Source organism: Balaenoptera borealis (genome assembly GCF_965194805.1).
Source record: "Balaenoptera borealis genome assembly, chromosome: 8".
Lineage (NCBI taxonomy): Eukaryota > Metazoa > Chordata > Mammalia > Artiodactyla > Balaenopteridae > Balaenoptera > Balaenoptera borealis.
In genome coordinates this window covers 93,264,190-93,286,022 of record NC_138865.1, presented here as the reverse complement: position 1 = coordinate 93,286,022, position 21,833 = coordinate 93,264,190, and the positions used below count along the sequence as shown (strand labels likewise).

Below are 21,833 nucleotides of genomic sequence, written 5' to 3'. Positions count from 1 at the left end.
CCCCTAAAATAGCAATGATCCAAATACCATAGTTCTCACTCTCTATGTAAATTTACATATGTCATAAGCAGTTAAATCAATTTAATTTTTTAGGACTAGAGAGAATTTTTCCATTCTTTCCCCTAAGTCTAGTTCTGCTGGTGACAGCATCTCTCCCCTTGTCTCTCTGGGACAGTCAAGAAATTTTCTAGACCAGGATGCATTCAGATTCAATTCTTGAAGTTTCTTATGAAAAAAACACGAACTCTCAGTGTATGTTTTATTGGTTTTTATTTGAAAACTATTTTTATGTGAATATAAATTTATTTCTATCCTTTTTAAAAAGTCCCTCAAAAGTGTGGAGATGGTCTAATTTAATTACTTACTCTAAAAAGAAGAAGAAACACAACAATTAAGTCAAACGGTTGTTATTTTGTGATATGCCTAGTTTTTGAATTAAGGTCTTGGAATATATACACACACACACACACACACACATACACACACACACAATAACTAATACTTCATCTTAACTAAGATTAAATGGAACACAGAAGCCACAAATCTGCCTTCAGTTCAGGTCCACACATCTAAACATTTCAAAATCAGTCTCAGTGTCTGTCAGCTTTTTTATGTAAAGAAGATACACATTGTCAGCATTGTGGAATGTAGTATGTTCATGACTTAGAAAGGGAAGCTAGCTTTAGGTTTTCCTGAATAAAAAGTTGAGATCCCAAAGTAGGAGACATGGGAGACATGGAGAGTTCATTTTTTAAGAGAAGAATCTGTTTCTATATTGCCAATAGAAAAAGGTATTTTGTTAAAGGGGTAAACATTTAACCAACTTTGTGGGATTTTTTTTTTTTTTAGTCTGAAAACTTTAAGCACAAAATACACCCACCTTTACCTTTTTCTTTTACAGTGTCCCTGTTTGGATATGATTTTAAAATGTATAATAAATTCAAAGGGTAAGGACTCTCAATAATGTGATATTGCCTCCAGTTTCATTTTGTTGATGTCTTTTTTTTTATTGAAGTATAGTTGATGTACAATATTATGTAAGTTACAGGTGTACAATATAGTGATTCACAATTTTAAAAGTTATGCTCCATTTATAGCTATTATAAAATATTGGCTATATTCCCTGTGTTGTATAATATATCCTTGTAGCTTAATTTATACATAATAGTTTGTACCTTTTAATCCCCTACCCCTTTATTGCCCCTCCCCACTTCCCTCTCTCCACTGGTAATCACAAGTTTGTTCTCTATATCTGTGAGTCTGTTTCTTTTTTGTTATATTCACTAGTTTGTTTTATTTTATTTTTTAGATTCTATATGTAAGTGATATCATACAATGTTTATCTTTCTCTGTGTGACTTATTTCACTTAACATAATACTCTTCAAGTCCATCTATGTTGTTGCAAATGGCACAATTTTATTCTTTTTTATGGCTGAGCAGTCTTCTATTTCATATATATATATCCCAATATATCCTGACAGCAGGCTCTGGATTTTGGGATTCTGTATCAGATGCACAGTAAATAAGGCCACAAAGGACTTAGCAGAAAGTTTTCCAGGGATGGACTGGGGCCTGAGTCATTGTTGTATTGCTAGAGGGGTCTCGATGTAAAGGCAAAGGTCAAGAGCCACATGGTTATTTTCTTGCTGAGGGATGGCTCTATGTGTAGTATCCTGAGATTTCCTGTCTTTTTCTAACATTTTCTAGAGCAGTGTTTCTCAACCTGAGTGTATTTTGAATCTCCTCCCCCAGGGGATATTTTGCAATGTCTGAGATATTTTTGATTGTCACAGTTGTGTGCGTGTGTGTGTGCATACGCATGTGTGCACACATACTTGCTGATACTGACATCTAGTACGTAGGGAACCACAAATGCTACTAAACATCTTATAATGCACAGGACCCCCATTCCTCCCTGCCCCCCACCCAGTCCTCAACTCCAATAAAGAGTTATCCCCCCTAAAATGTCAATAGTGCCAAGGTCAATAAATCCTGTTTTATATCAAGGTGAATCCCTAGGCCAAGATAGTAAGAGAGGACTTATTAATGCAGCACAAGGGAGAGAAAGATAAAATGTACAGTGGATATGAGATCTGGAAGCTAACGTTGGAAGTTTTTAAAGTTCAGATTTTTAGATACCTATCTGATGCCAAATCTTTGGGCAAACCTCTCGCACTTCCCTCAGATGTCTTAGACCTATTCAGTATTAATAATGGAGGGATTGAGTTGACTGACACAACCTGAATTGAAGACAAAGGTAAGAAGAGGTGAAACTCTTGAGTTGGGTTGTTGCGGTTTGGATGAATAAAGGTATTAAAGAAGATTGAGTGGGCGGGGGGTGTACTGAGCTCAAAGAGGAGAATTTTCTTTATCAGGTACAAAGTTGGTAGTCATGGCACAGAAATGTAAGTCTAATATTAAGTTCCTATCATTGTTAGAAGAGTTCAGAGGAAAGACAAGCAGAAAATTATTTTCTGCATCTCAAATTCTCTGTTAAGAGAATGGGAAGTTGCCACTTGAGCCTAAGGAAATATGAAAATTTTATATTAAGGATTTTTATGTGGGCTTCATTGGCTAACAATGAGGCCATTTGATTATGAATTCAACCACACTTTTATTCTACAATAGCACAAGAGTTTGGGGATTACAGTAGAAAACAACATAAAGAAATAGTCATAAAACCAAAAATAGGTTTTTAACCATTATGGTGAAGTTCTTTGAAAGCTATACAATCCTCATGATAGTAGTAATGAAATCAATATTTTATTGTGCTTAAACATTTTAAAGTAAGTACAATATGATGTTATTCTGTCATGGTGTATTGCCAAGCAGAGATTACTGTGTAATAGTGAGCAAGTCACTCAACATCTAAAGTAATCAGGGCAAATACAGTCAAACATTTTACTAAAGATTGTCTTTAAAGTAGTGATTGTATTATAATGAGGTAGGCACCGGGAAGCCTGTTTTATTTTCAAGATTTGTGTTTTATCTTTTCTTTAACAGTAGTGTCCAAAGAAAACCCAGTTACACTTTCCTTTACATTTCAGAGTTACATGCCTTTGCCTTTGTTCCATGTCTTCACAGTAAAAAGGTATACATAATTGAAAGATTTTATTTTCCTACCTCACTTTAACACAAGATAAATTAAGAATAAGGACACTATTATCATCAAACTTCCCATGTCTGCATAGTCTGCTTTTCATTGCAAAGTACTTTTGCATACTCAATATTTCTCAAGGGGATACCATTAGTGTTTAGTTATTCTTCTTTGTGTTGGGCTGCCCCACTTACTACCAAAGGTTTAACACCCTTGACCCATGCTCTCTAAAGTTCAGCAGCACTCCTTAGTCACTGTTACAAAAAAAAATGTTCTTATAAATTTCCAAATGACCTCTAAGGAGATGATAGTTATCTGAATGTCAATCATGAATTCTTTCATTCTATATGATCCAAAATACAATATGATAAAAAAATGAAGAATCACATGGAAAAAGAATTATCCATAGCCATGTATATATTTTACCCAAGTGAATGAATTAGTTAAGTCTTGGATCAGAACAACTTATGATATTGCTTGAGGACATAAGTGTCTGCTAAACACACACTCTCTTGTTTGTCGGTGACATAATAATAATAATATAACAAACATCTCTTTACATTAAAGAGAATAAATGTAAAGTTAACTAGAGCATTTCAGTTATTTTAAAACATAAAATTTGACAAGAGGACTTACAATCTTGGTACAGACATTTCCCCCACCTATGATTTGCCAGGGCTTAAGCACTGTGAGTTCAAATTAGTGATGTTGAGAGGTGACATCATAAAGAGGCCAAGAGCACTGAGAGTTAAAGGGGAAAACAAGAAGAGCTACTATTACTTGTGTTTTATGTTCTCTAATATTCAGTCTAATATTGGTGTTTACTTTCATTCATTATTACTGACTAAATACAACTGGTAGTTTCAAAATAACCAATTGATTTTACATCTTAATAAAAAGATTGTTTCAATTTTTCATATAGTTTTAATTTATTGATGAAAAGGATGAATCTAAACATTTATCTATTAAGCTTGGTTGTAATTCTAACTTCCCTGACAGTCATGTATCTTTTGTTAAATCATGTGCATAACTTTACATTGCCTTTTCCCATTGTAACCTTATGGGTTACTCATAGATACAAGGTTTTAAAGAAGGCTAGGTGATTATTAAAATTACCAATTTACTGACAGAGCTGAGTTAGATAATTTTAATTCTACCTACCACTCCACCCCACTAATAGATGAATAAAAATACTACTAGAGTAATATTTGAAAATGTTGCCATTATTTAGCTCCTTTTGGGGAATTTCAACTGACATTTTTTCCCCTAAAGAGTAGTTTGTTTGTTTTTTTTAAATTTTATTGAAGTTTAGTTGATGTACAATGTTGTGTTAATTTCTGCTATACAACAAAGTGATTCAGTTATACATATGTATATCCTTTTTCACTATCTTTTCCATTGTGGTTTATCACAAAATATTGAATATAGTTTCCTGTGCTATACAGTAGGACCTGGTTTTTTATCCATCCTGTATATAATAGCTTGAATCTGCTAATCCCAAACTCCCAATCCTTCCCTCCCCCATCCCCCTTGGCAACCACAAGTCTGCTCTCTATATCTGTGAGTCTGTTTCTGTTTCATAGATAAGTTAATTTGTGGCATATTTTAGATTCCACATATAAGTGATATCATATGGTATTTGTCTTTCTCTTTCTGACTTACTTCATTTAGTATGATAATCTCTAGGTTCATCCATGTTGCTGCAAATGGCATTATTTCAATCTTTTTATGGTTGAGTAATATTCCATTGGGTGTGTGTGTATATATCACATCTTCTTTATCCATTCATCTGTTGATGGACATTTAGGTTGTTTCCATGTCTTGACTATTATAAATAGTGCTGCTATGAATATAGGGGTGCATGTATCTTTTTGAATTATAGTTTTGTCTGGATATATGTCCAAAAGTGGAATTGCTCGATCATATGGCAACTCTGTTTTTAGTTTTTTGAGGAACCTCCATACTGTTCTCCATAGTGGCTGCACCAATTTACATTCCCACCAATGGTAGTACAGGAGGGTTCTCTTTATTCCACATCCCCTCCAACATCACAGCCTCACACCATACACAAAAATAAACTCAAAATGGCTTAAAGACTTAAGTACAAGACATGACACCATAAAACTCCTAGAAGAGAACATAGGCGAAACATTCTCTGGCATAAATTGAACCAGTGTTTTCTTAGGTCACTCTCCCAAGGCAATAGAAATAAAAGCAGTGATAAACAAATGGAACCTAATCAAACTTAGAAGATTTTGCACAACAAAGGAAACCATAAACAAAACGAAAAGACAACCTATGGACTGGGAGAAAATATTTGCAAATGATGTGACTGATAAGGTCTTAATTTTCAAAATATACAAACAGCTCATACAACTCAATAACAACAACAACAAAAAAAAACAGGCCAACAAACAACCCTGTTGAAAATGGGCAGAAGACCTAAATAGATATTTCTCCAAAGAAGACATACAGATAGCCAATAGGCACATGAAAAATAATCATCATTGCTAATTATTACAGAAATGCAAATCAAAACTACAATGAGGTACCACCTCACAGCGGTCAGAATGGCCATCATTAAAAAGTCTACAAATTCCCTTAAGGAATAGCTGTCTTAAACTTTAGCTATTGTAAGAGATATAAAAATCTCTGTGGTTTTTACTCAATGAAAGTTTTTATCTAATATCTCAGACCGTGGTAAATTTTAGAGGGGTTGTGGTGGAGGATTTCTATAAGGTGATTTAGGAATTCTGATTTCTGTGATCTATTGCTTTACTATCCACTAATTTAACACTATTAATGCTGATGTTTCACTGCAAAGTGGTGATTTAGTAAACAAAGCATGATTTCTAATTCCACAATAAGTGTTTTCCAGGTTATAAAAGAATTTTTGTACATTAATCCATTTATTTCTTATATAACAGTAAAAAGTAGGGACAGTTGGTCCTTGACATTTACAGAGCTATTTCCTAAGACTTAGCAATATGTTGCCAATTTAAAAATATGGTGTATAGGAGGAGGAGTCAAGATGGTGGAATAGGAGGACGCAAAATTTGTTGCTCCTCATAAGTACATCAAGAATACATCTACAGGGGTGTGGTGGGAGGAATTGGGAGACTTGGATTGACACATATACATTATTGATACAATGTATAAAATAGACAACTGATGGGAACATACTGTATAGCACAGGGAACTCTACCTAACGCACTGTGCTAACCTAAATGGGAGGGAAGTCCAAAAGGGAGGGGATATCTGTATGTGTATGGCTGATTCATTTTGTTGTGCAATGAAGGCTAACACAACATTGTAAAGCAACCATACGCCAATAAAAATTAATTAAAAAAATACATCTACGAATGGAACAATTCTCTCAGCGCACCTGCTGAACATTAGCGGAAGACTTTGGACACGTAAAGGACAAGAAAAATCCCCTCACAACTGGGTAGGATAAAAGAAAGAAGAAAAGAAAAGAGGAATCAAAAGAGTGACCGGAAACCATGGCAGGAAGCTGAAGATGAAGGGAGGTCCCCGCACTCAGAAAAACTCCCTCACGGTGGGCATATCAGCTGGGACAGAAAAGGACCTTTGGGGGATCAAAAGAGAATGCAGCTGACCGTCTGTATAAGGCAAGACAAGGTAAGACCTGCGTGCATGGTCTGCGCTGCATCTCTGTGCATCCCAGCCTGAGTCGTGAGTCTCCTGTTGCGGAGGGGCGCTGAGTGCTGGAAAGTGGGGTTTGGACCGCAGACCCAGGGAGGGGACAGCTGTTGGCTGTGAAAAGACAGCCTGAAGGGACAGGAGTAAGGAGCTCCACGACTGGGAAAGTTTGTGGAAAAAGCCTGGGACACCATAGAAGCAAAGCGTCATTGTTGAGTTGCGTGCAAGGGACGGGGCCGCCATTACCGCTCCTTTCCCCGCCCGCCAACTTCTTCAGCCTCCATGGGCACTGGGAGGGGCACCCATCTGAGTAGGCTCACCCACCCCTCAAGCCAAGGCCTCCTCCACTCCAGGGTCCTGAGCAACATCCGTCCCAAATCCTCCTTGGGAATCAGCCCTGGGTGCCCTTGCCTGAGACGGGAATCCACAAGTGCTGGTGGGGACTGAGTGCTAAAGCGTGGGGTTAAGAGACCAGATCTGGGGAGAGAACCAGTGTTGGCTGCGTGGATACAACAGAGTGGATGTGAGTGAGGGGCCCTGTGGTCAGGAATGCCCCTAGAAGAAGCGTGGTCTGCCTAGGAAACAATGCACCATTGTTGAGTGGCGCACAAAGGGTGGGGCCACTACTGCCCCACACGCCAGCCCCTGTCTTCACGGGTACTGGGAGGGGCTCCCACCAGAGCAAGCGTGCCCCAATCTGTTGCAACTGCCTGCCACCAAAGACAATGCATGCAATCCCAATTGTGGCTGCCGTACCCCTCCCTCACCTGAGGGAGTAAGTGCTCAATCAGCTGCTGCTTTCACTTCCTGTCGTCTGGGGTGGAGGGACAGACACTTGAGGGCGGTGTACACACAGAGGTGGGGCCAAACCAAAGCTGAGCCCCAGGGACGGTGCTACTGAGAAAGAGGAAGGGAAATCTTTCCTTGCAGCTGCACAAGCTGCAGATTAAATCCCGTGATCAGCTTGGTAAATCCTGCGTCTGTGGAAGACCTGAGTAGACAAGTGTTCCCACAACTGAGACCTGTCTAGCAGATAAAGGCACCAACTTCTCATATATCACCAAAGTTTATAGGAGAGAGTAAAAAAATGAACTAAGACAATGAATAGAGAGAATCTGGAATGACACATGAAAATTATGTTTGCATTATATATATACATGTAAAGGAATTTAACATTTCCTTAATAGGGAGGTCAGACATAAACAGCTCTAAGTATTGATACTGTTGTGCATAGGTGTTATCAGTAAATAGACATCACTTGTTCTCATGTGCAATTCCTTATCAACTATTCATATCTATTTAGTTATCAGACATTTGCAATTATTATTCTCCTGCCCAGTGCAGACAAATCAGGTAAACAGTCTCTCATTGAATAATGCTCTAAAAATTTATAACAATCCATTTTTCATAATCTATGGTAAAGGCATCATCAAGAAAGGTAGAAGAGATGATTTTGCAAATACTATCAAAACTCACTTTCTCAGGAGTATGCCCACTCGTGTAATGTCCTGGGGTCTCATCGTCCCTTCATATACATCAGACAATCAACACTTGAAAGCTTCTTTAAAATCCAGTGGTTTGTTGGTACCAGGGATAAGGCCCAGGACCTCAATATTCCTCTTAAACACCAAACTCCCATAGATAAACTTGAATATCCAATATAGACTCTAGCTCTGTACACATAAATATATCTAATAACAAAGGTGATTATAAAACTGCAAAAGATAAATGTAATATGATGAGAATACTACAGTGTAGAATTTAGCTAGGAATAAAATCACCTCCAGAGAAGCAAAGTGAAGAGACATTACAAATTAAAATAAGTTTGAAATATTTATTGATTAATGATGTTTCTCACATAAACCAAAGTTCTGAGTATAAAAAATAAAATCTTTCTAAAAAAATCTAACAAACAAAAACAGAATCAGATCTTTCTAATATTATAGTTACTTTTTTCAAAATGAACAATATGGAACACACACACACTGTTACACTTGTTATTTCTTTCTTATATTTTTTCCTTTAATTTAATTAGTGATTCTTTTTCAATTTACCAGTCTCGAGGTATCAATACGTCTGCCTAGGTCCTGTAGGATAGAACTCCCTATCAGTCCTTACGTAGCTATCTCGGCTTGGTTTCCTAACACTGGGGTTGACAAACGTCATTTTATTTTATTCTAGATTTGGTTTATTTCAACCCTAGTTCTCCACCATTGATAGTTTCATAAAACTGGATGGTGGCACCATTTCAACTCCATTTCATATCTGGATAGTGTATTTCTGGCTTTGGCTTTATTTTGGTGCCAAGTTTTAAACCACGTACAATGTGTGAACTATATAGTGGCACCAACTCACATCAATGTATTTATATTTGTGGCCTTCTTTTGGTAAGATATTTATTTCTGAATTATTAATCCTTCTTTGGTGTCAGCATAACTTAAGTATTTATTACATTTAAGTGTATCTAATATTTCTGTGTTGAGAAGTTATTAGAGATTTTGTCATGTACTCAGTTCACTGCCTACCACAAGGAATCTTTTCAAAAAGTGTCACTGGATGAGAAAGTAGAACTTTATTTAACTATTGAAGAAAACTTTGAATTTCCACATCAAATAGGAACATGCAAATATGGAGGGATTATCAGTAAGAAGCAACAGAAGTATCACTCTGCCTCATATAATGAATGATGCCAAAAGCAAACTTCAGAGCTCTCACTCCCCCACACCTCTCTCTCTCTCTCTCTCTCTCTATATATATATATATATATATACACACACACATACACACACAGCAACAGTAGCTCTATATTTAAAAAGTGACAGTAACCAGAAACCACCTGCTGATAGTCCACATGGATCAAAGAAATTCAAGAAGTGGGCCTCTCTGTAGCTCTCAAGAATTTCCTTTTTAAAGCTGATGTCATCTGTTTATGAAGCATCAGGAGAGCTCTTCCTCTTGCTTATTAGTGCCTGGATAAATTAAATGCTCAATAAACATTTGTTGAATAAATTAATAAGTTTGAAATTGAACATGCAATTGAATAAGAAATCACATAAATAAGTGTCAGCGTTTTCACCCAGTGTCTTCCTGGAAACACAATGTAGAATTTGAAAGAGGCAGTCAATTTGGGCTTGCCAAGTAAGCCTTGTCCAAGGACACCCTTGTCCAAATGTTTACAAAGTTCAGTGTTAAACTAGTCTCATGAAGCAGTTGTTTTAATAGTAAAGTTAGATTGTTTTCAGGCATTGTAACTTTTGACATGTTGAAGAAATAAAGATGTTGCCACATAAAAAGCTATTTCCAAAATGTTGATTAACTTAAATCAGTATAGAAGAGATCTAACCATTCTTGCCCTTGATTTTTTGTGCCATAGGCAAAATTGATTATCTCTAAGAACTTTAGATGTCTAAAACAGTGATTTAGTGTGCCCCATTATACTCGGGTTATTACCATGTATCTACTCTCCTCCATTTAATTCTGGTATCAATATGCATCTTTTTACTTGAGAATATTTCTTTAGTATGTGTCAGAACCACCTGGAGAACTTGTTGAATACTGATTGTTGGGACCCAACTCTAGAGTGTCTGATTTAATGGTTCTCTGGTAGGGCTCGAGAATTTACAGTTCTAACAAGTTCCCAGGTGAAAATAATACTTCTGGTAAAGGGACCACACATTGAAAATTATTGCTTTAGGCCTGTTGCTATGATTTGATAAATTTAAAAATAATTATTTAATCTTGTTATTAAAGTTAGTTGGAGGAAAGGGAGTCATCATTGCTATATATAAACATGTATCAGTAATGACAAATGACATTGTACTTTTTTAATTTTAAAAAAAAATTTTATACAATTTTTAAAGGTTACACTCCAATTACAGTTATTACAAAATATTGGCTATAGTCCCATGCTGTATAGTACATCCCTTTAGCTTATCTTACACTCAATAGTTTGTACCTCCCACTCGTTCACCCCTCTGTATCCCCTCCCCCACTCCCCACTGGTAACCACTAGTTTGTTCTCTATATCTGAGAGTCTCTGTTTTGTTATATTCAGTAGTTTGTTGTATTTTTTAGATTCCATATGTAAGTGATATCATACAGTATTTGTCTTTCTACGTCTGACTTATTCCGCCTAGCATAATGCCCTCCCAGTCTTATTTTTTTTTAGAAAATTGATCATATGTCTTTCTTCTCCTGCATTAAAATAAAATTTTACATTCAAAATTCACTCATTATTTTGGAATGTTATTTCATAAATAATCTAGGAAAATAAAAATATAGATAAGAATTTTTAGTTCATCCTTAATGCAATTATACTATATTTTATATTTCTGTTACAACCAAGAGAATGCAAATGCTATTAGATAAACAGTTTTTCACAATTATGTTTAATCCATAAATCATTTTTTAGCTTGGAAAATTGTCTAAACTTCATAGTTAGAAGGTTGCTTTTCTTCCTTTGTGCTTAGCTGCAAATTTAATTAGCTGCAATATCTTTTCCCCCTTGCAAAGTTGTTTGTTTTTGTTTGGTTTTTGTTTTTGCTTACTTAAGTGACAGTAATTAAACTGTCAGTGAAAGGAACATTTAGAACACATACAAGAACATAACACATGTGTAAATTTTGGTTATTCTGCTCTGCCAAGTACAGGAAAACTGTGATATAAATGATAATGATGGAACAAAATAAATTGCTTTGAGGATAACTGATTTTAGATAGCAATTGCAAAATCTTTTTTTCCAACTACTCCATTCAACTCTGGTGTTAATATACATCTGTCTTATTTGTTTGGGAATTATTATCCAAATATAAATATCTATCAAACCCAAGTATCTTTTGTACTACGAATGTCAAAACATTGTATATCTGAATATGGTATTCTAAAGAACCCACTGTTGGCTAGAACATTTGTTATATGATTACAGATGCTCAGTTTATTTATTCACTCATACAATAAACACTTATTAGATTTCTGTTGCACATCAGGAGTTTTACTATCTATGATATGCAAACACAAGAATTATGTTATAAATTTCCTTGAATATATTAACAGAGAGACACTTGGAAGCAAGTAATTTCAAGCCAATTTGAGGAAAATATTATGAGGATAAAAATTAAAATCATCAAAGATTTTTCTTACTTTTTTTCTATGACTTAATGAAATAGTTTCCATTGTTATCCCTATTTTTCTTTCAATATCCAAGTGTAACATTTGATTAAATTGCAGATCAAGAAGTTGTACGTAGGCTGTTTGGCTCCAGAATCGGTTCTTTTAAGCACTGCACATAATAGCTCATAATCTTTCTACTTGCAGAACGAAGTCTGAGGGGTTATATGATCACAAAGAAACAACCCTGCCAAGAGAATTCAAAGAGTAATGTTTTATAGAAAGATGGTACTTAATCTGGGTCTTGAGGGATGAGAAATACATGAGCATTGATAAAACATAGAAATATAAAAAATTAAGGAGTAAGGAGAAAGAAAAGTAGTTTAATGTGGAACAACTGACACAGAAAGAAAAAAGTGTTGAAAGATGAGGTTGGGATTTAGGTAGGCATAAGTTTGGTGTAATATCTATATGCAAATAAAATAGATTTAGATGACGGTTGTGGAGGAAGCAAGTGCACAGTTAAAAATATAACAAGACAAAACAGTGACATGGGCAGTGTTGGCATGAGAATCAGGAGTTACATATAAATCCCCACCTAGTGTCTCTATCACAGTGCATACGACATAAACAAGTCACTTATTTAAGTTTCAACGTTCCTGCCTGTAAAAGTATTGAGCTTGATGTTCTTTTCAGATCCTTTTCTATAGAAGGATCACTTTTATTGAGGCAAAAAAACCATGGATGTGCTTTTCTCTTTAGATGTGTATTGTGTGAATAAGAATAACTGCAACCTGTTAGTTCCTTTCTCTCTCTCTCTCCCTCTCTCTCACACACACACACACATTAAAAACTACCAGCAAATGGGTTAAATTCCTTATATACTATCAATATCATTAATAATTTTAAATGATGTTTTTTGCTTCCATTGATGCTATTAGGGATGAACAAATTATGGAAACTAATGTGACCTAAAAATAGCAGGGGATTTCATGTGCAATCCTCCAACAGCTACGTGAGAGTCATGGGAGGATTTTAAGTGGAGGTGTGATGATTTGACTTGCAAAAGATCATTCTTGCTACAGTCCATTGTAGGTCTTTCAAAACTACTTTGCCTTGAAGATCTTCTAAGAGCAAAATGGAGGAAATTACATTTAAAACCTTTCTACCCATCTGAGATTATTTAGGTTCAGTATTAGATTTCTTTAAGTTAGTATTGAGCAATTATTTTCTTAATTCAGAGACATGATTCACAGGGTTATGGTATGGATTAAACTGAGTTAGATAAAAAGGGCATCATAATAGTGTGTAAGGGTAATAGTTTACCTTCTTCCCATTTTCATGTAATGTTTAGCAAAATGCCCAAAACACAGTAATAGTTGGGTGACAGCTCCATGAGGGTAAGCGCTGACTAGAAGTAAAAGAAAATTGCATTTGTTTGAGCATAAATTTCAGCATAATGTTACCTTACAAACAACAGAAGTATTCTTGTTAAATCTTTTTATCCACCCAAGAAACACTGAGGACTACTTCTTAGGGATTAACCTTCAGTAAGAAGCTGACTATAGAATTCTGGTCAAAAAATAATGAGCATTCATGCTGAATAGGAGTCTTCCTGAACTCACTTTAAAAAAGGTGTAAAACAGGTTATATCTGAAATGTTATCTATAAAAATTCAATAAAGATATAAAAATTCTATAAAAATTCTATAAAAATTCAATAAAGATATAAAAATTCTATAAAAATTCTATAAAAATTCAATAAGATATTCAAATTAATATATTAAGTTTTAAAATAAAAATAAATGATATTGCTCCTATTAAGTTTTAAAATAAAAATAAATGATATTGCTCCTATTAAGTTTTAAAATAAAAATAAATGATATTGCTCCTATTATAAAAGTTAAACATGCTTATTTTAGAATGTGGGATAGTAGAAGTTATAAACCTGTATTTATTGAGTTAATTAAATGTCGACAGTTACTGCCCTGAACTCAAGGGAATGGAGGTGAGGTTTTCTCAATCTTTTACTCATTCTTCAAAAATGCCACAACAACTATATATCAGTTTTAGAAGAACAGCAATGAAGATTAAACCAATAATGACTTAAAAGATTGTCTTCTGCCCTCCAGCAGGTGATAGTTTATACATGAAAATAAACGTATAACTATATTTCCAATATAAAGTGTGGGAAATAGAATCACACACTATATAAGGGTTGATATGGATATGTGTTTAACGTATCTTTATTCAAAGATGAAAAAATAAAGTGAACATAGGTAAATAATAGTTTATTTCTGCAAATTATCAATGATTCACTTATTTCATTCTCAAGTGCAATAGTTGGCATTCATTATTCTAAAACTGTCATGGAATTCAGTAAATGCTAAAATACATATGATGAATTGTGTTACATCAAATATGTAAATCTGCAGTTACCTTTTTAAAAAGGAATGTATTGAGAAGACAAACAGTGCAACAGATGTCTAATTGTTCCAAAATTGTATTTTTTCTAGTTCAGATTTATAAAATGAATTCATTTTTGCTGAAAATATGAGATTTCCCATTCTATACATAAAATTTTAAATTGTATATAAAGAGAATATACATGGCATATTTATGTAGCATGAGAATATTTTCTGGAATTTGAAAACTAATTTTTAATTTTTTCCTACTGACTAGATCATTTTGTTGGTATTACTGAAAAGTTCAGACAATCCTAGTTGTGACATGTGTGTCTTTATATGTGTGTGTGCATATCTATATATTAACAAAATATTTGAAAAGTCATACAGAGGATTAAAATCACTTATAAATGCATTTATTATTTGAAAATTCTATACTTGACAGCACACTCTTGAGGATATATGGTTTGAAGATTTGTTTTTATTGTTATTTTAGCCAATTTTCTTTCTTTTTTTCATCTAGATGTTTATATAGATATGAGGTTTTACTTTCTTTCATATGGAGGATTAATTATATTGTCTTTTCTTCAAAGTAATAGTTAGGTTATATTAATAGGATCCTCTTTTTTCTCCTAACTTTAAATCTTGTTGGATAAGAATGAAACTACACCCTGAGAGAAGATTTCAATATTGTGCTTAAAACAAAAATGATAGTTTGATTATTTCAAAATTTCTTCATTGTTTTCTTACCTATATGTTAGGTGTCTGCAAATAAACCCTACTCCAACATCTTTTTCTATATTTTTTGTTAAAGTTGCCAAGTTAATTGAAACAACTTCTGGTTCATAGTACTGTTCCCACAAAATCCATCTTCCTACAATTGGTACGCCTGCCTTGTCAGCCCTCAACCATGAAAACCATGTTGCACGCACTGTTTCCCTTAGGTCCCACTAGAGCACAAGCTCCATAAAGGGAGAATTTTTATCTTTTTTCTTCATTGTAGTATCATTAGTTCTTATTATGTTCTTGACATATAGTGTATGCTTAATGTATAGGTATTGAATAAATGAAGGTCCCTGGCCTCTCACCAATCTACGTTGGCCCTGAATTTATATCTTTATTAGTACATGTCTCCTAGACCTCATCTATTATTCCTTCAACTCAGCTGCATTTTCATCACCTCCCAATTTAAGTCATCCTAATCCCATCTCAGCTGAAAGTCCAGGGGTTTACCTCCTTTACTTTCATTGTAATTAGTGGTTTTTATCTAACACCTATCTCCTACTTAGGGTATTTAATAAGTTCAAAAATACCATCATTAGGACATATAAAGCTAGAAAGGCAATTAAAACATATATAGTATATTGTTACTTGGCCTGCATTTCTTAGTTCAATATGGGATTAATCCATGGAAGACCTTTAGGGAAATTCTGATTAATTGGCATGGAAATGTTGCATAAGCCTAAATTTCATCTGATTATCAAAAGAATCTATATCTTCACCAAAGCCAGTGATTTAGCATAGTGATCTGGAAAATTTTGATCACGATCCACAAAAGCAATACACTCTTTTTTCATCTTGACCTAGTACACATACATATACACACACGCACATATATGTTAATTATTAAAAATTACCCATATAACAAATGAGCCATACTTTCATTTTCTATTCTATTTTAATATATTCTATCTTATCATTTGAATTAAAATACTGGTTATAGATTATTAAACAAATTCTGTAGCCCTGAGACAGTTTATATACTGCAGTTTTAAAATCACTGATCCACTACAAATTCTGTATTTTAAAAATAAGGAAAGACACTCAGACAATTGAATTAGATTAATTAATAATGATGACATCACATTCTTATTTTAGCTAAAACTGATTTGAAATTCGTTTGTAAAGGAATTATACTCAGCCTTAAAAAATTGTTATTATAATATAGATACATGGATAATATTTACTTTGTAATAAGCTTATGAAAAATCATTATATCATAGTACTTCCTATAACAATGTCAAGTACCATTCAACGCCTCTCTTACAAGATTTCCAAATCATAAAAATATAAGCTGTTCAACTTTTAAATATGTATGTGAATAATTATTTGCACTTATTTATTTCTTCCAAGAGGATGGTCATAAAGGCTCTTTCATTAGTCACATAACTGCCTGCAAAGTGGAAGATTTCCTTCTTTTTGTAGCATTTTAATAATACAAAGTGAGTAATTTATAAATTAAATGCAGGCTTTTGGTAGAGTACATATGGATATAGATCTCGAGAGTTGCTATTCTGAGTTTTCTTTAATTCTTGAAGAAATAAGATTCATAATTATGATGCACCCAAGGCTGACATTTACAGTAGAATCTGTATTTTTTCTCATATATGTGTGAAATTATATGAAGCCAGAAATCTGTTTATAACTGGTTTCATATCAGAGTTATTTATGCACAAGTATACAATTTAAAACTTTATTACACCTGTGATCAAACCTTTGAATAGTTGTTCATTACATCTACTGCATATTGTGGTTGTGAGGATTAAGTACAATTTGATATAAAGACTACCCCTAGCTAGTGCTTGGTATATAATAAATATTCAAGAGTTATCTATTCTTTTCTCTTTTGTTTAGAAGTTTGGAAGTAAAATGTTAAGGATGGTTCTTAAGAATTGTTTTTTCAATGGGTACAAAGTTTCTTTTATGAAAGATGAATAAGCTCTAGAGATCTGCTGCACCACACAGTACCTATAGATAACAGTGTACTATTCGGAACTTTCTGTGCTTAAGCAGAAAGTCAGCCATTCCTAGACTGACTGGAAGCATTAATAGGAGGGCCAGTGGTGTGATGGATAACCTGTCTGACTCTAAGGATTACTACAAAAACTAATGTAAGATGGTAAAATTACAAAATACAGTAAAATAGCATGCTTGACAGAACCTTAAAGTATGATATAAAAAAGGAAAGAAAGGGAAGATAGTTTTATCACACAAATATGGATTTATTCAACCATTATTTATTGACTATACTTTAGGTATTAGTGTCTTGCCAGTGTCTGCAAATTCAAAACAGAGTAAGACATTATCCCTGTCCTCCATAGCTTACGGCCCAGTAGTGTTGGGAGTGATGTATTTGTAATACTAGTGTAAGAAGTTTATTAAGGGATCAAACAGGTAAGTTACAGCTTTGGTTTGCTCTCATCATGGCCTTCAAACAAGGTATTTCAATCACCTGCTTCTAGTTTTTAGGATATCTCAGATGCATTCAGTAATTTAGAATTGTCCAATTGAGGAGGGAGGTGCCATGCTCCCCTTCTTGCAGGCATTCCAGATATCTAGAACAGTTCTTTTGGAGACATTATCTCCCCTTAGAAGATGGAGCAATGATGGACACAATTTAGGTATCAGTAATCAACAGAGTATATCAGCAAAAGTGACAGAATGAATGAAAGGTTTTTGTTACAGTTCTTGTAGGTCATCCTCAAAAATACCAAAACAGTTTGGCCCTTTGCAAAGAATGAGTCTCGACAGGCCACCACACTATGCTTCATTGTCTGAGTTTGCTCCAGCAAACAGGTGGAAAGAGACAAATATTTGTTCCTTGGATATAACTGGACAAAATAGTTTCATCAGGGGAGTGTCAAGTATCAGTGCTCTCTTTTCTACAGGAGGATAGAAAATCATTGTTTGGATAACTGAAATGCGGCACTGAAGAGTTTAAGAAGAATGCTAAAGGGAATGAGGTTTTTTTTTTAATTTATTTAATTTAAATTATTTTTTCATTTTTGGCTGTGTTGGGTCTTCATTGCTGCACACGGGCTTTCTCTAGTTGTGGCAAGTGGGGGCTACTCTTTGTTGCCGTGCGCAGGCTTCTCATTGTGGTGGCTTCTCTTGTTGCAGAACACGGGCTCTAGGCACACAAGCTTCAGTAGTTGTGGCACGTGGGCTCAGTAGTTGTGGCGCATGGGCTCAGTAGTTGTATCTCACGGGCTCTAGAGCACAGACTCAGTACTTGTGGCAAACGAGTTTTATTTTGTACCCGAAATAGGTAAAGCATAGAATATAGGTTTTGTACCTTACAAGACTAGGAAACCACAGGCAAAGGTAAAGGGCTTAGGTAACTAGGAAATATTGCATTTTTCTCTAACATGGATTAAAAGAGGGGAAACCTGGCTGGTATGTTGTGGGATAGTATTGATGACTTGGTTTTAGATTTATGAAACATGGTCCAGGATGATTGCTGAATGATGAACTGCTGACTGAGAATTTGTGTATATTTTGAGACATAGGAAAACTGGTTTGTTTAGAGCCTAGCTAACCATACTCATATAATGCTTTGACACTTCAGTAATGACCAAACCCCACAATAACATGTTCATCTCTGCTTGCTTTGTGTCAGACTTAAACTTCTGATAGCTCAGTGGATTTGTTGATTTGATCTTCCTCAGCTTGTGAATAACTAGAACTTAGCTCTGTGTAAGAATAATTTATTTATGAGTTTATATTTGTACTAAATGGAAACAGTATCATCAAGACAGATGAGTTCCTATTACTGCATACACTTGCAACAGAATTTGCTACAAAAACCTGGGAAAATCCTTGCTGCAAGCCCTGAGTCACCTGCAAAAGGAGATAATTTTGAAAGAGTCAGAGTACGTGGTACCACCTTCAAAAGTGAAGGCCTATGCCATTCAGTTTCTCCAGAAATCATTTATAAGTTACAAAAGAGAAAGGTGGAAAGCATGAAGCATCTGCCTGATATTCTTTTAATATCTTAATTTTTGTCCTGAGAAATTATGCATCTGTGTTACTTTGTAAATACATACATACATATACACATATATGGATATATTGTATACACACATTATAACACACACACACACACATAGAGAGAGAGAGACAGACAGAGACAGAGAGAGAGTTAGAGACTGAGAGAGAGAGAGAGAGAGAGAGAGAAATCTCAAAATTTTAGTTACCCTAAGAAGAAAAGCTATAGTTTTCACTGTTAATCATTTCAACTATAAAAAAGAGAATTGAATCACCTTGGTCCTTAGAAGCAGAGAACAGATCATGTTCTCAGAGCTTCACAATGGAAGAGTCACTCTTTATCAACCGTACCTAAGGCAGGGGCAAAGTCTCTCCTCTTGAGACATTAAAGCAAAAGGAAAAAAAAAAATCTTTCATGCCTAATGGTTAGAAAAAAGTGAACTGAGTCTCTGACTTTTACTTAAATAATTTCTTAAGAGAACTTAACCCCTTCCTAAAGATGGCAATCTCTTTAAGTTCTAAATTTTGTATTCAGGTAAAAACTGAAGCAGTGAATCAATGGAGGTGTACAAAGAAATTGGTATCTCTCAGAGAAACTTAGTTACCAATTTCCTAAAATAGAAACATGAAGAATAAAGCATAACAGTAAGTCTAATAGTGCTTTGGGATGGAGCAGATCTAAATTTTAAAAAAGAGGGAAAATAAAAATCTGTCAAAAGGAAAATAGATAGAACTAGAATAGTAAGAAAATATAATATTTGGTCTTACATCACCAGGTTGCAGTGGCTTAAAATGGGAAATGAATATCCCTATCATGTATTATAATGGTAGAGTGATATTAACAGTAAAAAATATGTGCCTACCAATGATCCCAAATCAAAAATTAACTCAAAAATGTATTAAAGTCCTTATCTTAGGGATGGAAGTATAAAATTCCTAAGAGAAAATAGGGGGCAAATTTCTATAACACTGGATTTGGCAATGAGCTCTTGGGTATGATACCAACAGTTCAGACAACAAAAGTGAAAATAGACATATGGGACTATATAAAACTTAAAAACTTCTGCATGGCAAAAATAGTGAAAATGCTACCTATGGAAGGGGAGAAGATATTTGCAAACCATGTATCTGATAAGGGCCAAATATCCAAAATATAAGGAATTCCAACTCAATAACAAGAAAACAAATAACTGATTTAAAAAAAAAAAATGGTCCAAGGACTTGAGTAGACATTTCTCCAACGAAGATATACAGGTGACCAACAAGCATATGAAAAGTTGATCAACATCAGTAATCATCAGAGAAATGCAAATCAAAACCACAATGAGATATCTCCTCACACCTGTTAGGATGACCACTATCAAAACAAAACAAAACAAACACACAAAAATAACAAAATAAAAATTGTTGGAGAGGATATTGAGAAATTAGAACCCTCATTCACTGCTGTTGGGAATGTAAAATGGTGCAGCCTCTATGGAAAACAGTATACAAGTTTCTCAAAAAATTAAAAATACTATTACCATATAATGTAGCAATCCCTCTTCTGGATATATATCCAAAGGAAATGAAATCACTGTCTTCAAGAGATATCTGCTCTCTCATGTTCATTGCAGCATTATTCACAATAGCCAAGAGGTAGAAGTAACCTAATGCCCATCAACAGATGAATGGATAAAGAAAATGTATATACATACAATGGAATATTATTCAGCCTTAAAAAGGGGGTCATTCTATCATATGCTGCAACAGATGAACCTGGAGGACATTATGCTAAGTGAAATGAGACAGTCACAAAAAAACAAATATTGCCTGATTCCATTTATCTGTGGTATCCAAAGTAGTCAGACTCTTAGAAACCGAAAGTAGAATGGTGGTTGCCAGGGTCTGGAAAGAGGGGGAAAAGGGAAGTTGTTGTTCAGTGAGTATAGAGTTTTTGTTTTGCAAGATGAAAACATTCTACAGATCTGTTGCATGTCAATCTGCATATACATGACGCAACTGTACTGTACATTGAAAGTTGTTAAGGTGGTAAACTTCATGTTATGTGTTTTTAACCACAATAAAAAAGAATACATATTGCCCTTCCCTTTGATATAAAATCTACTGAAAATTATGAATCAAAATGTGAAAATTCAAAAAAGAGATTTAAAAATGTATATTATATATACGTAAAATATACCATAATAGATTCTGATGACTTGAAAGGAACAAATGCATTGGTGAGAGTATACAAAAAATACTATTATTGTAATGTGGAGACTGTCCTTTTGATAAATAACTAGACAAGCATTTGCTGATTTCTGTGCTTCCAATCTAATGTATTTTTGTCCTCATAAGCCTTGTATCCTAGGATGCTTCATATATCAGTGACATCTTTCCTTTCCCATATACAGATTTAATTATTCAATAATCAAAACCCATTCTCAGAATTTTTTTTTACTTTATTATCTCTTGAACAACATTTATTCAAGTAGCTACATATTTAGTTGCCAAAGTCATTACAAGGTGGAATAGCTTAACGCATTCTACTTTTGGTGAATTATGTTTAGAGAGGGTGGCAAAATTAATTCCTCATATCATACAGAGTTTTATAGTTTTTACTCACATAGTTTTACTCACAGCTCCTCTCCCTTTTCTAAAGCTAATATGGAAGTTTCAAGAATTGAGCCAGGGGAAAATTATACAAATCATTTATCTCTTATCAATCTTCTAGATATGATGAATTTAGATTAATCTCAAGCTCCAAATACCTGTACCACAACACCAATCCTAAATACATAATAATCCTAAAT

General features: G+C 34.4%; 1 protein-coding gene and 1 long non-coding RNA gene across 2 annotated transcripts in view; one reads left to right on the top strand and one right to left on the bottom strand.

Annotated features, from left to right (window-relative positions):
• CYLC2 (cylicin 2) overlaps positions 1-7,004 on the bottom strand; it is a gene marked incomplete at its 5' end in the record, with an annotated part of 39,726 nt that extends 32,722 nt beyond the window's left edge. Inside the window, one exon of the mRNA XM_082403041.1 lies at positions 6,953-7,004. Within this exon, the coding sequence (XP_082259167.1) occupies positions 6,953-7,004 (52 nt within the window). The remainder of the gene's footprint in view (positions 1-6,952) is intronic.
• Positions 1-21,833, top strand: part of LOC309634319 — a 731,543-nt gene that overhangs the window by 682,658 nt on the left and 27,052 nt on the right. The gene's annotated exons all lie outside the window — the stretch shown is intronic.